Source organism: Suricata suricatta, chromosome 5 (assembly GCF_006229205.1).
Source record: "Suricata suricatta isolate VVHF042 chromosome 5, meerkat_22Aug2017_6uvM2_HiC, whole genome shotgun sequence".
In the NCBI taxonomy this organism is placed as follows: domain Eukaryota; kingdom Metazoa; phylum Chordata; class Mammalia; order Carnivora; family Herpestidae; genus Suricata; species Suricata suricatta.
In genome coordinates this window covers 81,679,679-81,697,894 of record NC_043704.1, presented here as the reverse complement: position 1 = coordinate 81,697,894, position 18,216 = coordinate 81,679,679, and the positions used below count along the sequence as shown (strand labels likewise).

Sequence of the window (18,216 nt, the reverse complement as noted above, 5' to 3'; positions counted from 1 at the left end):
AATGAATTATTAGTGTAATTGAGTAACTTCCCCAGGGGTAACTCATATACCATCTTGTGCCCCTTCCTTCTTTTATTTAGTGTCCAAGATGAACAGTCGTTCTGTAAGGGTAGAGACTAAGTCTGGATTTGTCTGATCTATCAGACAATGCTAATGCCTAGGAGTGGGCCTGAATATAGGTGTTCAGTAAATAATTTGTAAAGCTATTGACCAAGGTTAAAATGAGTATAGAAAGGGGGAGGATGGAGAAAAAAATAGGCATTGGGGATGCTTGAAAGTAGCCATTGTACAGTTGGAACTAGTATTGAACCTACAACAGCTGTTACCCTGACATTGTGTTTGAGTACTGTTGACCCTTGAACATGATTTTGAACTACACAGGTGTATGTGTGTGTGTGTATATATATATATGTATGTGGGCTTTTTTCAATAAATACAAGCACAGTACAATAAATGTATTTCTTCCTCTTTATAATTTTATTAAAATTTTTCTCTATCTTTATTGTAAGAGTACAGAATATAATACATATAACATATGAAATAGGTGTTACTCAACTATGTTATCAAGAAGGCTTAAAGTCAACTCTAGGCTATTAATAGTTGAGTTGTGAAAGAGTTAAAATTATATATGAGTTTTTGTGCAGGGGTGAGGAGGGTTTAGTGCCCCTAACCTCCCTATTGTTCAAGGGTCAACTGTACTTCAGTTTTTTTCAGAGAAGGACTAAGAAAAATAAGAGAAGAGTATTCAAGGTCTTCTCGATTTTTAGAGCTATAAGGAAAATCATTGGTGAGATTTACTGAATTGCATGAACAAACAACTCTTCTTTTTACAGGTAGTTCTCATGTGTTGGGAAAATCGTCTGTATGATGCTATGATCTATGTTTACAACAGAGGCATGAATGAATTTATTAGTCCAATGGAGGTAAGATATTTCCTGACTTGGACACATATTTAATATTGTCTATGAATGACTTCTTTCCTGTTCATTTGCTTTGTATAGATTCTGTTTTCATCCAACCATTGTTTAATTTCTTGTAGATTTATTATTAGATTTGCACCCATTTTAGCTTGGGATGTTAGGTGACCTTGAATTTCATACCTTCTGTCATTGCTTTCAGTTTTGTCTGCGTAAGTAGGTATTTAAATCCTGGGAGCAATAGATAAAAGTAATACCTGCCTGTAAGACTAAGTTGTTTTATTTTTTAATATTATAGTAAGTTTTCCAAAAGGTATAAAGTATATATATACTTACTGTGTGTAGTGAATGTACTATTGAGAAATATTGTAAATATAGTGTGATGGGGGAAGGTCCTGATAATGGTGGAAGATCTTTGTTAATTGCTGATTTGTTGCTTTTTCCAGTTTAGCATTTAAAACATGCATTATACTTTATTCTCCTTACTACTAAAAAGCATTGGGGCTTATTTAAAAAAAAAAAACCAAAATGCTATATCCATCTTGTTATTTGCCTTAAATTGAGGACGGAATTGTAGATAATGGATTATGGATATATGTAGCACTCTGCCAGCCCATTGTTTTATTCTAATGACTAATTACCTGGCTCAGAAGAGCCAGGCTTCTGTGAAAGGCATCCTATCAACTTTTTTTTCCCCCTGTATTTAATGGCTATCCAAAACTGTCTTCAGTATTAGTAAGTCAGCAGTTACCTTGTGAGAGTTCAAGTTTTCTTAAACACTCTTAGCTTTGTAGGTAGGTGAGTATCACTCTAATTCAAACTCCTTCAGTTTTGCTTGTACCTCTCTTTTCTAGGTCAATTTTTAAAATGTGCCACAGCCCTCTTCCCCTGGTTTTGTGTCTAGTCAAGATTTTTTACGCTTGAATATCTTTTAGCTGCTTTCCTTTGAAAGAACTGGCAGCTGCCTCCTCAGTGAGGTCCAGGACCTTCCTGCAAGCAAAAAACGTTTTCTATCTCACTCTTAAACCACAGTGAGGAAGAATTAATGTGGTTTTTGTGGGATGCTCCAATTGGATGGTCTGTGGAGAGGAAGTCCTGAGAAATCCCAGAGAATCCTGGGAGAGCCCCAGGCCATCAGAGGGCCCCCATTTGAGCCACCAAATGTGGGACATCCCCGTTGTAAACGTGGGGCACTCTGATCACATGGGGGCTGGTGGCACAGGTGGTGAAAGAATTCACCCAAGAAAGAAAAAGAGATAACAGTTTATTGAATATGCCTCAAAGGTGTGGTAGGCAGTACAGCAAAGGAGAGACAGGAGAGGCAGTGGTGAGCGGCCACAGTTAGAGGGTGGAGTGAGGGAATATGGGACAAATGGAATTTTCTCTTTGGTAATCTTAGGAACTGTGCATGGTTATAATTGGTCAGTTAGGGCCTGTGGCTGTTTTGAGGTGGGTCACTTAATGAACCTATTTAAATTGCCTGTTTGCTTTCAGCTCCTTGGTCTTGGTCGCTGTGGCCCCTTTTACCTTGAACAGGTTTCCATTGCCAAAACCTTTTCTTTAAAAACGGCCTCTACAATTTCTACCTTCTCTCAGAATAACCCTTAGAAACAGATTCTAATTCGATATATTCTATGGTGATAAAAATGATTGCTAGGTTTTTGTTACTGTCTCTTTTAAGTTTTAGTTTTGTGTGTGTGTGTTTTAATCCTCAAAATCTGGTTTGCATTTATATCTATACGTTTCAGATGGAATGTGGGCTATTAAGGTTGCCTTGTTTTGTGTTAAGAGAAGTTTTCAGGTTTAATGGTTTTCAGAAAGAGCTTGGTATTTGTTACTCATCATTTGGAAAGTTTTAGCAATGGGAAGTTAGGTGTGTCCTGTGGTTCCTTATTTGTAATTTTCTGCTCACAAGGAAATCACCTGTCATTATTTAAAGTTTATTTGGTACTTAAAGAGGTCAAAATTAAAATATCTCCTGACTCTTGAGAATTTCTAGATTTTCTGGAATGATAGTGTCATCACATTTGAGATGACTACCAGGGTCTCTGAAATTTTTCCTTAGTTCTAGTTGTGGCTGCTTCTGAGGTAAAAATAGTGCCTTGTGTTGGGAGGAAAAGCTTTTCCTCTAGGAATTTAGGTCCCAGTGGTGGGAGGAGGGCTGCAGATAAACTGACAAAAGGCAGATTAACCGGAGAAAACAAATGGTTTATTCACAGTAGTACTGGGAGCACTTAGTAATGACTACTTTACTGAATAGCCAGAACTAAAGGTTTATACACCTGTTTTTTTTTTATTATTAATAGTTTATTACCAAGTTGGTTTCCATATAATACCCAGTGCTCTTCCCAACAAGTGCCCCATATAAGAAAATGTTGAGTAGTGGGAAGAGAGGGATTTAGAGCTTCCCTGGGAAAATATGGATGTTTTTTTTGGGTTAACGAACAGTGTGATTTGCAATTCACACTACTAAGGGTCTGTCCTCTCCCAAAAGGAAACTCCCTCTGAGGAAGGCCAGTGTAGTTTTATCATTAATCTTACTGTGTTTTCAGAGGTTGTATTTAAATTTAGATAATGTTTCTTTTTGCATCTGGTGTTCAGATGTTTTCGGTTTAAAGTAATCTTCATTGCCATTTTGGTGGGCTATTAATCCCTTTACTTTTTTTTTTTTAAATAAAGCATTTTGAGGAACCTAACAATATTTTATATCAGAAATTACAACTCAACAAAGACGTTCACCTAACTGGTATTTACTAAATGGTTTCTTTCAGTGAGGAATATGGTAACATGTGATTCTTCAATAGTAATTTGTGTCCACATTAAAAGTTTTTATATTTAATCTCTATAGCAAATAACTGGTTCAGAGAAAGGTGATGAATAGCATAAGATTCTTGACTATGTTTTTGAAAATATAATTTTTAAAAAAGTGATGATGATTATTTTATTTTGACTTTTAATGCAGAAACTTTTCAGAGTCATTTCTCCTCCTCTGAATGCAGGAAGGACACTAACAGGTATACTTTCTAAGTCTTAATTTTTTCCTCCTTTTTCTATTTTATGACATTTAAATTGTATAAAATTCAATTTCATACATGCAGTAGGAATTATGATAGTTGTATATAATCCTATCACCACCATAATTGAACTGTAGAAGGAGTGAGAGTTCCTTCACACTAAAAAGTTTCCTGCTGCTCCTTGTACTCAAGCTTTTCCCCCAGGCTGACCTCCAGGCAGTCACTGCTGTGCTTTCTGTCACTACATTTCTTATAAATGGAGTCAGACAGTAGGTGATCTTTGGTGTTTTCTTTCTTTCACTTAGCTTTATTTCTTTGCTCTCACTTCACTTGTATGTAGAGATACATCCATGTTGTTGCATGTGTTAATATTTTGTTCGCTTTTACATCTTAGTAGTATTTCATGGGTTGGCTATATTGTCAATTAGTCAATTATTTATTCACCAGATGATGAACATTTGAGTTGTTTACAATTTGGAGCTGTTCTAAGCAATGCTGCTACAACATTAATGAACAAGTTTTGTTTCTAGTTAAACTTTTTCTTATGAGGAAATTACATAGTCACATGCAGTTGTAAGAAGTAACACAAGAGATCATATATCCTCTTTACCCAATTTCCCCGAGTGGTAACATCTTGCAAAACAAAAGCACAGTATCGCAACTGGATATTCACATTGATAAAGTCGAGATACAGTTTTACCACAGGTATCCTTTATATTGCCTTTTTCCCTCATCACCCTTAGATATGAATAAGTTTTTGTGTGCATATGCGTTTATTCTTCTTGGGCATCTACGTAATATTGGATTGATAGGTTATATGTAAATATATGTTTTAGTTTCTAAGGTGCTGCTATTTGGTTTTTCAACATGACTATACCACTTTGCATTTCTATCAGCAATATATGAGAGTTCCAGTGGCTCCATATCCTTGCAAGCACTTGGTACTGTCAGTCTGTAAAACTTTGAAACATTTTAGCCATTCTAGTAGGTGTATGTCATTGCGATATTTATTTTTAATTAAAAATTTTTTAAATGTTTATATGTGTGTGGGGGGGGGCAGAGTGAGAGAACAAGCAGGGGAGGGGCAGAGAGACACGGAGGCAGAATCTGAAGTAGGCTGCACTCCCTCAGCTGTCAACACAAAGCCTGACGCACGGCTTGATCTCATAAGCCATGACATCATGACCTGAGCTGAAGTCAGATGCATAACCAACTGAGCCACCCAGGTGCCCGTATTTATTCATTTTAAATTTTATTATTTTGAGAGAGAGAGACAGAGAAGGCGAGAGGTGGAGAGAGAATTCTAAGCAGGCTCCATGCTGTCAGTACTTAGAGCCTGATGTGGGGCATGATGTCACAAACCATGAAATTATGCCCTGAGCTGAAATCAAGAGTTGGATGCTTAACTGACTGAGCCACTCAGGAGCTCCTTATTGTGATTATATTTTTTGTTTCACTGATGGTTAGTGATGTTGAACATATTTTCATGTGCTCTTGCCCACACCCACACCCACCCACACACATATTATACATACTATACATATTCATTATACATATTGTATGTGTATGTGTATATCTATATATATCCATGTATTGTAATTGATTTAATCTTTAGCATCTTTTTGGAATTAGGGAGGACACATTCCTGGACTTCATACTAGTGGTTTGTAAGAGTTTCAAGTGAATGAACTCCCCATCAGAACCCTCGAGTTTTTTTTGTAGTCTGGATACAAGATTCTGTATCTTTGTTATGTTCCATTGATCTATATGTCTGTAATATGTGGTCTTGATTATTGTAGTTTTATAGTAAGTCTTGAAATCAGGTACCTTAAATCTTCCAACTGTGTTTTTATTTCTTAAAATTGGTGTGGCTGGTCTAGATCCTTGGCCTTTACATATAAACTCTAAAATCAATTCATCAGTTTCTTTTAAGCAGAATTTTATTTGGAATTGCATTGATGCTATAAATTAATTTGGGGAAGATTGCCATCTTAACACTATTGAGTCTTTTAATCTATGAATATTATATGTTTCTCCATCTATTTTGGTCTTTTAAAGTCAGTTTGGTTTCCCAATTTCTGCAAAAATGCAGCTGGGATTTTGATTAGGATACTTTGAATCTGTAGATTAATTTGGGGTTTATTGCTGTCTTAGCATCATTAAGTCTTTCAGTCTGTGAGCATAGAATATCTTTGCACTTATTTAGGTTTTTTAAAAATTTCTTTCACAATGTTTTGCATTTTTTTCAGTGTATAAATCACAGTTTTGTTAAGTCTACTCCTATTTTACTAATTTTGATGGTATTATAAATGGAATTGGTTTTTTAATTTCATTTTTGGAATGTTCTTTGTGGGTGTATAGATTGATTTTTGTATATTGATCTTGTATCCTTCATCCTTGCTGAATTCATTTGTTCTTATTTTTAGTGGATTCAGCATATATGAGATCATGTTATCTGTAAATACAGTTTTACTTCTTTCTAATCTGAATGCCTTCTGTTTCTGTTTTTCTTCTAATTGGCCTGGTTAGAACCTCTAATGCAGTGTTGAACAAAGTACAAAGAGTGGACATGTTTATCTTTTTCTTGATCTAAGAGGGGGAAGCATTCAATTTTTCATTATTAAATATGATGTAGATGGTGGGTTTTTCATAGATAGCCTTGTCAGTTTGAAGAAGTTTTCTTCTATTCCTAACTTGAGTGTTTTTAATATGAATGAATTGGAATTTGGGGTGCCTGGGTAGCTTAGTCAGTTAGGCGTCGTAGGCTCAGTCATGATCTCATGGTCATGAGTTCAGGTGACACACCAGGCTCCGGGATGATAGCACTGAGCCTGCTTGGGATTCTCTCTGTCCCTCTTGCTCCCTCTCAAAACAAACAACCAACATTAAAAGAATTGGATTTTATCAAATGCTTTTTTTCTACATCTATTAAGATAATCTTGGGAGCTTTGTCCTTTATTTTATATGATCTATGAGATTTGGTTGATTTTTATAGGTTAACCTCATCTTCCATTGTTGGGATAAATTCCACTTGGTGATGGTATATACATCTTTTATAGACGCTGCTGGATTCAGTTTGCTAGTGGTTGGGTTTTTTTTTTTTTGAGGACTTTTATATCTTTATTTATAAAGGTTATTCTCTGGTTTAATTTTCTTTTCATGTCTTTTTCTTGACCTAGTATCAAGTACACTTGATATCTTGGTATGCTTTCCTCATGGAATGAGTTGGGAAGTGTTCTCTCTTTTGATCTTTGGAAGAGTTTATGAAGGATTGGTATTCTTTTTTAAAATATTTGGTAGAATTCATTAATGAAGACTTGTGGACCTGTGATATTCTTTGTTTGAAGTTTTATTGGTCTTTTCAGAGAACCAGTTTTTATTTTATTGATTTTTAAAATTCATTTTCTTCCATCTTTCATTTATTTCAGCTTTAATCTTGAATATTTACTTCTTTCATCTTACTTTGGGTTTGATTGCTTTTTTTTTCTTTTTTAGCTTTTTGAGAAAGTTTAGTGATTTGAAATCTTTCTCTTTTTTTTTTGAAATAGATATTTACAGTTACAACTATTCCTCTAAGTAATACATTAGCTGCATCCCATAGATTATGGTATGCTGTGTCTTTCTTTTCATTCATCTCAGAGTATTTGCTGATTTTCCTTGTGATACTGGTTACTTAGAAGTGTGTTATTTAATTTTAACATATTTGTGATTTTTCTCACATTTCTTTCTGATACTGATTTATGAAATTATTCCATAGTGGACAGAGAACATACTTTGTATGATTTCAGTCTTTTTAAGTTTGTTGAGACTTATTTTATAGCTTAACTATTCTGGAGAATGTTCCACATGCATTTGAAAATGTGTTGAGTATGTTTTGTTGTTGAGTGGAATGTTCTGTAGGGTCTGTTAGGTCTAGTTGGCTTGGCTTATGTTTAGATTTCTATTTCCTGTTTATCTTCTAATTGTTCTATCCATTATTGAAAGCGTCCATGAAGTCTCCAAGTATTACTGTTGAATTGCTTATTTCTTACTTGAAGTCTATCAGTTTGCTTCATTTCATTTTGGAATTTTCAGTGCTCCAGTAGGCAGTTTATAAATCTACCTTAAACTTCACTTCCTGCTTATGCAGAGCCTCAGAGTCAGCCATGAGTAGATAAGGGCCTTTTCAGGCCTTTCCTGGATATGGGCATGTCCTTCTAGAGTTCTGGAAATATGTTGGGACTTTTGAAAGCCCCCTACAAGCTCCCATTCTCCAATTTCTTGTTTTAAGTTTTTTGTTGAGTTTATTTGTTGATTCTGGTTGTGCTACCTCTGGCATCTGTAAAGTTAAACCGTTGCAATGATTGTTTTTGACAGATGCCCTATGGGGGAATAGTGCTGTTTGTACCAAGTAAGCTCTGAGTCAGGACAAAAAGAGACAAGCCTTGAAAATGGAGCTTTTAAGTGAGCTGCCATATAGATCACATAGTTAAAATTCTCTGAGGATGAGGCTTTGGGCAAGCTCCCAACCCATTTTGACCCCTCAGGTGGTGACTAGGTCACTAATTTGTACAACGCTATGGGTTTTCAGAGCTCTGGTAAAGCTGGGGAAAGGGGAATGGGACTAGGTAAAGTTCAAATGCCACCAAGCTCACAAAAATGAAGAATGCCTTTGATGGGTTCATTAATAGACTGGACATAGCTGAGTAAAGAATCTATGAGGTTGAGGACATAACAATAGAAAAAGTTAAAAAATAAACAAACATAAAACAACTCTAAAAAGCCAAGAGAAGAAGGCTGAAAAAAGCAGAAGGGAACACATAAGGCCTGTGGGACAACTACAGAAGGTGTAACTTACACATGATGGGACTGTCAGAAGGAGAAGAAAGAAAGGAAGCATTTGAAGCAATAATGACTGAGGATTTCCCCAAATTAATGTCAGACATCAAACCACAGATCCAGGAAGCTAGGAGAACACCAGGCAGGATAAACAACAACAACAAAAACCCACACCTAGGCATATTATACGTAAACTGCAGAAAATAAAAGATAGAGATTCTGAAAGAGGCCACAGGGAAAAAGAAGCTTACTTGTAAAGGAGCCAAAATGAGAATGACCTCCAACTTACTAGAAATCATTCAAGGAAAAAGAGAGTGGAGTAAATATTTAAAGTGTTGGAAACAAATACTTAAAGTGTTGAGAGAAAAACCCATCAAGATAGAATTTTGTATCCTGCAAAATTATCCTTCAAGAGTGAAGGGGAAATAGATTTTCTCATACAAACCAAAATTGAGGGAATTTGTTGCCAATAGACCTGTCTCATAAGAAATATTAATAGATGATCTTTTAAAAAAATTTTTTATGTTTATTATTGAGGTAGAAACAGAGCATGAGTGGGGGAGGGGCAGAAACAGGGAGACACAGAATCGGAAGCAGGCTCCAGGCTCTGAGCCATCAGCACAGAGCCTGACGTGGGGCTCGAACCCATAAATTGTGAGATCATGACCTGACCCGAAGTCGGATGCCCAACCAACTGAGCCATGCAGGTGCCCCTAGATGATCTTTAGAGAGAAAGAAAATAATATAGATAAGAAATTCAGATTCAAAAAAGAACATCAGAATAAGTGAAGGTAAAACAAAAACTTATTTTTCTTAATCTTTTTTTTAAAGAATTGTGGAACTTACTGTATAAGAATTGCTTTTCAGAATGCCATCATTGCCACTAATGATTATTGGCATACAGCTATCGATTTCATTAGGTCTCTGGGTTGGCATCCAAATACAGAATCTTATGCAACGTGTTTGCTGCTCTCAGCATGCCGTGGAGTTTTACACAAGTTTAACTTGAACAGAACTTGGGAAACAGGGCTGTAAAGGAAAGCAATCCCAGTGCCACGAATGCAACATAAAAGTGACACCACCATGGAGTCAGGCAGGCAAATGAGAACACATGCCCTTCTGGTCTCTATGGTACAGCAGATCTGAAGCACAGTTTCCAGAAAAAAACAACAAACCATAACAAAACAAAACACCTCCCTCTCACCCTCCTCCCTGCCCCTATCATTGTTTTACGGATCTGGAAACTTCGTGTTGGCATGTAGAAAAAAATTTCTGAAATTCAGTTCACAGAGGAGAAGAGGACAGGGAATGGACTTGATTCTTGCCCTGCCCTGGTGTTCAGTAGACATGGGCAGAGGAGTGAGTTTCAGCTGTCTGCAAAAAACATTGGCCTTTCAGGGGACAGACATGCATGGCTGTTGGTACCCCTTGCTAATTTGGTCTGCAGAGACCTGGGCTTTGTGAGGGAAATGATCTTCCTCGAAGGAAACTCATTTGACAAGCAGGAAAACTGAGGAGCAGAGAAAGTACAACCTGATTCCCCTCTAATCAGCCATTACTGAGGACTCCAGACTTTTCACTGGAAAAAGGGGGCTGCCTCAGTGGTGCTCAGTATTTTCAAAGACAATGGCATGTCAGCAACATCTAGAGGAATGAGGGTACCCCCAGAACTCTGTGGTCCAGCAGAGAAAAACCAAGAGTTTAGCTCCAACAGTAGTTTACAGAAATATACCCCCCAGTTTTCTCAGGATGTACCCCAACTTTTACAAGCTGCTCTGCCATGAGCCTCTGCAAATGGCATCTTCTGGTCATAAAGCCCAGGGATGCTGCAGTGTCAAGGCCTGGACTGCAGTCCTGGGGTATAATTGGAGGGGCGTCCTCTACCCTTAAGCTGCTGAGATCAGAAATCCACCCCCCTGCTTCCTTCCAAACATAGCATATGCAGACCACACCACCAAGCAACGAGATTCAAACGGTTTGGCTCAAGAAGAACTCTGCTTTTCTTATCCTTAATCGACCTGTCAGGTAATAGTTGGAAATAATAGCAACAATGTATTTGATTATGTGTGTATGGATGATTGTGTGTTTTTATGTATAAATGAAGTGAATGACAGCAAGAACACAAGGTACAAGAGAGAGGAATTAAGAGGATTTTGTTATTGTAAGATTCTTATAGTACCTGTGAAGCAGTATATATAGTGTTACTTGGAAGTAGATTTGGATCGTAAATCTGTTTGGATGGTAAATCATTAGTAAATCTATGTTGTCAACTTGACACTTGATCTTAGCCAAAAGGCCCAGAAGTGATCTATGTTGTAAACTTGAGAGCAACAACTAAAAAAAAGGATGTATAATTGATATACTAGGAAAATGGAAAAGCAGAATTATATAAAATGCTCAGTTAAAACTTCAAAAGGCAGAAAAAGTGTTGAAGGCAAAATAGGAATAAAGAATAAGGACAAGAAATAGAGAACAGTAAAATATGGTAGACATTAATCCAACTATATCAGTAATCATTTGAAATGTTGAAGTTGAAATATACCAATTAAAGAGATTATTTGACTGGATCAAAAAACAAGACTCAACTAAAAGTGGTGTATTAGAAACATATTTTATTTTTAATTTAAATTTTAGTTAACGTACAGTAAAATATTGGTTTGAGAAGTAGACTTCAGTGAGTCATCACTTATGTACAGTGCCCAGTGCTCATCACAGGTGCCCTCCTTAATCCCTTGGACCCATCTAGCCCATCTTCCACCCACCTCCCTGCATCGACCCTGCTTGTTCTCTGTGGTTTGCACCTTCCCAGATGTTCATCTGTTTTGTTTCTTAGATTCCACATGTGAGTGCAATCTTATGATACTGTTTTTTCATGAATTTCATTGACTTATTTTGCTTAGCATTGTACATTGTGGTTCCATCCACGTTGTTGCAAATGGCAAGATTTTATTTTTCTAATGGCTGAGTAATATTCCATCACACACACACACACACACACACACACACACACACACACACACATATCTTCTCTATCCATTCATCAGCTGATGGACATTTGGGCTCTTTTCCATAGTTTGGCTATTGTTGATAATGCTGCTGTAAAAACCAGAGTGCCTGTATCCCTTTAAATCTGTATTTTTTTATCCTTTGGGTGAATACCTAGTAGTGCAATTGCTGGACTCTAGGGTAGCTCTGTTTTTAGATTTTTGAAAACCTCCATTCTTTTGTGATTCCATACAAACTTTAGGATTGTTTGTTCTAGCTCTGTGAAAAATGCTGGTAGTGTTTTGATTGGGATTGCATTACATGTGTAGATTACTTTGGGTAGTATAGACTTTTAACAATGTGTGTTCTGGGGCGCCTGGGTGGTTCAGTCAGTTAAGCCTCCGACTTCAGCTCAGGTCAGATCTCACATTTGTGGGTTCGAGCCCTGCATCCGGTTCTGTGTCTCCTTCTCTCTCTCTGCCCCTCCGCCTCTCATGCTGTCTCTCTCTATATCAAAAATAAATAAAACATTAAAAAAAAAAACAATGTGTAGTCTTCCAACCCATGAGCATGGAGTGCTTTTCAATTTCTTTGTGTCCTCTTTGAAGAAATTAGTGTTCTGTAGTTTTCAGAGTATAGATCTTTTACCACTTAAGGAGGTTTATTGCTAAGTATCTTACTGTTTTTGGTGCACTTGCAAATGGGATTGATTCCTTGATTTCTCTTTCTGTTGCTTCATTATTGGTGTATAGGAATGCAACTGATTTTTGTGTACTGATTTTATATCATGTGACTTTGCTGAATTCATGGATCAGTTCTAGCAGTTTTTTTGGTAGAATCTTTTGGGTTTTTCATATAGAGTATCATGTCATTTGTGAGGAGTGAAAGTTTGACTTCTTCCTTGCTGATTTGGATGCCTTTTATTCCTTTATATTGCCTGATTGCTGAGGCTAAGGCTTCCAATACAACAACAGTGGTGAGAGTGGACATCCCTGTCGTGTTCCTGATCTCAGGGGGAAGCTCTCAGTTTTTCCCCATTGAGGATGATATTAGTCATGGGTATTTTGTATATGGTTTTTATGATGTTGTGGTATGTTCCATGTATCCTTACTTTGTTGAGGGTCTTTATCAAGAAAGGATGCTGTATTTTGTCAAATGCTTCTCTGCATCTTACCATATGGTTCTTATCTTTTATTAATGTGGTGTATCACATTGATTGATTTACAAATATTGAACCAGCCCTGCAACCCAGAAATAAATCCCACTTGATCATGGTAAATAATTCTTTTAATGTACTGTTGAGTTCAGTTTGCTAGTATTTTATTAAGCATTTTTGCATCCATTTCATCCAGGATTTTGGCCTTGTGGTTCTCCTTTTTAGTGAAGTCTTTGGTTTTAGAACCAAAGTAATGCTGGCTTTATAGAATGAGTTTGGAAGTTTCCCTTCCATTTCCTTTTTTTTGGGAACACATTGAGAAGAATAGATACTACCTCTTCTTTAAATGTCTGGTTGAATTCCCTTGGGAGGCCATCTGGCCCAGAACTCTTGTTTATTGGGAGATTTTCGATTACTCATTCAATTTGTTTGCTGTTATGGGTGTATTCAAATTTTCTACTTCTTCCTGTTTAAGTTTTGATAGTATGTAAGTTTCTAGGAACTTGTCCATTTCTTCCAGATTGCCCAGTTGTTGGCATATAATTTTTTATAGTATTCTTTTATAATTTTTTTGTGTTTCTGTGGTGTTGGTTGTGAGCTCTCCTCTTTCATTTGTGATTTTATTTATGTGGGTCTTTTTCTGATAAGTTAATTCATTCAAAGAATTTGTTAATTCATTCAGAGAACCAGCTCTTAGTTTTGTTGATCTATTCCACTGTGGGATTTTTTGTTTTAGTTTTTGTTTTTTGGGGTTTTTTTTGGTTTGTATATTATTTATTTCTGCTCTCCACTGTATTATTTCCCTTCTTCAGCTGGGTTTTAGGACTTTATTTGCTGTTCCTTTTCTAGCTCCTTTAGGTATAGGGTTAGGTTGTATATTTGGGTCCTTTCTTGCTTCTTGAGATAGGTCTGAATTGCAATATACTTTCCTCTTAGGACTGCCTTTGCTGCATCCCAAAAGTTTTGGACTGTTGTTTTCATTTTTATTTTCATTTGCCTCCTGTACTTTTTATTTCTTCTTCAATTCCCTGGTCAACCTATTCAAGTGTGATGTTCCTTTTTTTAAAAATATTTATTTATTTTTTGAGAGACATAGTAAAGCCTGGGAGGGGCAGAAAGAGAGGGAGAGAAAAATACCAAGCAGGCTCTGTGCTGTTGGCTCAGAGTCCAACATGGTGCTTGAACTCACAAACTGTGAGATACGGGTTGATAGAGAGGGAGGGATGAATAGGCTGAGCACAGAGGTTTTTACAGAAGTGAAGCTGTTCTGTACAGTTGACAATACAAATATAATGGTATTTATATGTCAGCATACATTTGCCAAAATCCATAGAATGCACAGCATTAAGAGTGAATCCTAATGTAAACTGTGGTCTTTGTGTGATGATGTGTCACTGTCGATTCTTTGATTACAAGAAATGTAATACTCTGGAGCAGATGTTGATAGTCGGGGAGATTGTGTGGTATGGGGATGGGGGTATGTGGGAAATCTCTATACCTTTCAATTTTGCTGTGAACCTAGTGAAACTTCTCTTAAAAATGTTTATTAATTTAAAAAATTGGAATTGAAGCAGATTATATAATTTCAAGCAATTCAAGCTTTTTTTGCACTTATAACATGGATTTGGAGTACAGTAAAACCTTGGTTTGCAAGCATAATTTGTTCTGGAAACATGCTTATAATCCAAAGCACTTGTAAACCAAAGTGAATTTCCTCATAAGAAATAATGGAAATTAGGGGCGCCTGGGTGGCTCAGTCGGTTAAGCCTCCGGCTTCAGCTCAGGTCAGATCTCACGTTCGTGGGTTCGAGCCCCGCATCAGACTCTGTGCTGACAGCTAATTCAGAGCCTGGAGCCTGCTTTCGATTCTGTGACTCCTCTCTCTGCCCTTCCCCCTCTCATGCTCTGTGTCTCTCTGTATCAAAAATAAATAAAACATTAAAAAAAAAAGAATTCTAAAACACCAATAAAACAGTGAATTCTACCCATTCAGAGACTTCATTAAAAAAAAAAAGTAATGGAAACTCAGATGATACATTTCACAACCCAAAAATATGCATATAAAGATGATTATAATACTGTAATATTATAATACAAAATAATAAAATACAAAATATAAAGAAAAACAAACCACCACATTTAATCTTTGAAAACCTTCATGGCTGGTGTGAGAGAGACGAGAGAGAGGAGGATTATTGTGTAGGGTGACTTTCACTATCACTGATGGAATCACTGTGATCTGTTCGCTCAGTGGAATCTTTTTTGTTTGTGCAACTTTAACAGGCAACCTATCCGGTGACACTTTTCTGCAAGAGAACCACTGTATACACTTGCGTGAATGTTGACTAACAGTAAAATGTAATAAACTCTTGACATATAGTATATTTAATGTAACTGGCAGCAGAGGAAAAGGTCTATATCTGCAGGCAGCCTAGCCGAGAATGAAGTAAAGCATTCCTAAGCTTACTCTTGTACGGAAAAGCAAAGGACTGTCCCATAGATGCTTTGAAGTGACAAAAAATACACTAGTGCAGGTTGTGGGCATCTTCCAACATTCTGAAAAACCACAGATGACTGCCAAACACCACGGCCTGAGAGAGCGCATCTGAGCTATGGGAGATGATCACCCACAATTCCGCAGCAAGGGAAAGAGAGAAGAACCACTCTTGTGATCAGGTGACATTATGTGTCACATACTACTCATAGTGCAAGATATCACTCGTTTATCAAGTTAAAATTTATTAGAAATGTTTGCTCGTCTTGTGGGGCACTCACAGAACAAGTTACTCGCAATCCAAGGTATTGTATTTAGAAAGGATTACTGATTAAAAGATGTACACTTGTATTATGCCGACCATTCATGTATCAAAAATAGAAACTTCAGTTTATTTTTATTATTGATGATAAATTCCTATGATCTGCACACCGTAAGAATTACTGACCCTTCACCCACTCTTGAGGGTCTTACATTATTGTCTCGTTGCCCTTGACTCCTTGGCCTAAAGCTGATCTAATTATATGTCTGATTTCTTTTAACTAAAAGATAGGCTTGTATTACCATATCACAGAATCTTACTTTTTAGATGTAACTTAGAATAAAAAGGGTCCTGAAGATAATTTAATCTAAGTTTCTTAGAGCACAGTGGATGGTAAGAAAAGAGCCCATGTTACAAATGAGAAGACATTATAGTTATGTGTTAATGTTACTTAATTGGTCATGATCTTTAACTCATCAACTCATTGCCAGCTGTATACTTTACCCTGGTCCCAAGCTATTGGTTAAGCCAACAATACATGGTTCTCTACCTCAGATGTATTCCTTCTTCTGTATTCTTCATTGACTCCTTGGCTTTATGTCTGCGAAAAGAATCTAATGGAAATTCTAAAAATAAGAAGTAAAGTGGTCTTATCTCAAATTGTGTATTTAGGCAGTATTTACCTCAAATGCCACATTGTATTTTTTGTTTCCACATAAAGATTTTATTTCTGAAAAGGTTTTGAGAGACTTGCTGAAGATACTTTTTCTGTTTTAGATGAGCAAGTTGTTATGGGCAACAAGCTACTTGTATATATTAGGTAAGAAATTAATAAAAAAATTTTTTTATCTGCATGTTCTTCTTCTATAATTTCCCCTCTGTATTCTTAGAGGTACTGTTATCTTCTCTCTGTATAATGCTTTTCATGTTTCATGTTTTCAACCATGGGTGATTTTGTCCCCCATTGGTGCCTCCCGCCCCCCACCCCTGGCCCCGATGATTGACAATGTCTGAGACATTTTTGCTCGTCACAGTTGGGGCTGGGAGAGAGATGCTGCTGCTGCACCTGATGGGTGGTGGCCAGGGATGTAGCTGAGCCTCTGCAGTGCACAGAGTAGTCCATATAGCAAAGAATTATCTGTCTAAATACCAATAAGGCTAAGGTTGAGAAAGCCTGGTGGTGGAGTATTTTATTTTTAGCACTGACAACTCTGTGGAATATGTGTTATCTCTCATTTATATAAAAGGGCAGGAGATGTGTTTAGGTCATGAAAAAGTTAGTGGCAGAGGTTAAGCTGTGAAATGTTTATCTCCTCTCCTGACTCCTTGAACAGAATTCTTTCCAGAGACTATGGAGACTCAGAATTGTGTCCCATTAGTACTTTTAGACAGATAACTGGCTGGCAGGCTGACAGGGAGGAAGGAAGGTGTAAGAACCTGCTGGAGCATCATTTTAGTTCCTATCTAGTGTCAGAGTTAACTTTGAGACCTATTTCACACTTGTTACATCGATTCTTTCGAAGAACATACGCAGCATCTCCCTAGTACTTTATCATCTGTACTTTAAATTTCTTAGAATATGCTGTCTGTAATCCAACATTCAAAACTGATGGCTAGTTCAAAAATTTAAAATTTGTGCCTTCCTCTCCAGAATGAGGACATATTCAGAAGACATCTTTGTAGGTGAGCCCACAAGGCATAAACCATAAACCATTAGCCATAAGGAAGGTCTGATTTGGAGGTAAAAACTGTACCATTAATTTTTCATCAGGTTCTCCTCTCCCTGAAGACTTGTCCTATTGTGGACGTTTTCCAGACTGGTTAGCCTAGCTCGTTCCCTGTCTTCAATCACTATTCTTAGAGCCACTGGTTTAAAGTTTCTGAGAACATTAGGCTTCTCACTGGTAAACATAGTGTAATGGCGCCATTAAGTTTTTTTGGTGCTGAGTGTGAGACTTTCACATAGTCTGTTCTCATTCCTTCCTGTCCACTTAGTGTGGCCTGGGTTTCTTTAGAAAAATAGGAAGAAATGGAAGTGTTTACTCTGTCATGTGTTGTGTTATTTCACCACCAGCCCTGCCCACATTTTCTGAACCGGTTCTCATCTTGATCAGTTTGACCTTGACGTGACAAAAGCTGAGTGTGCTTAAAAACCAAATGAGTATCTTGGGTTTGAGGAACAATGTGTTACCTGGAAGTTAGCCCATTACAAGTCACCAAGTCTGCTCTCCTTCTTTTCTTTTAGTTGTTGTCTAGCAGGCCGAGCCTATCCTCTTGGTGACATCCCTGAAGATCTTGTTCCCGTGGTTAAAAACCAGGTTGGTGCTATTTCCACAGCAGTTTTGTGATCTACACACACCTCTTGTTAAAATGTACTACAGATGGACTGTAATTGAAGGTGACACGTGAGTCAGGAGCTATCTGCTGTGGTAGGAGAGAGCCTGCCACCATCACTGCAGCCAGTAATGATAGTGGAATCAGGCTAGAGAAGTTACAACATGGTGGCAATTTAAACTCAATTCCATCTGCCTTTATTTTGTGCAACTGGTAGTTAGACAAAATATCAGCAA

General features: G+C 37.1%; 1 protein-coding gene across 3 annotated transcripts in view; it reads left to right on the top strand.

Moving 5' to 3' along the window:
* VPS8 (VPS8 subunit of CORVET complex) overlaps positions 1–18,216 on the top strand; it is a 238,633-nt gene that overhangs the window by 82,893 nt on the left and 137,524 nt on the right. For 2 of the 3 annotated variants that reach the window (XM_029939720.1, XM_029939719.1), the window contains 4 exons: positions 834–923; positions 3,880–3,931; positions 16,424–16,466; positions 17,892–17,964. In XM_029939720.1, the coding sequence (XP_029795580.1) occupies positions 834–923; positions 3,880–3,931; positions 16,424–16,466; positions 17,892–17,964 (258 nt within the window). Of the gene's footprint in view, positions 1–833; positions 924–3,879; positions 3,932–16,384; positions 16,467–17,891; positions 17,965–18,216 lie in introns of all 3 variants that reach the window. The other variant, XM_029939718.1, reaches the window with a different exon arrangement.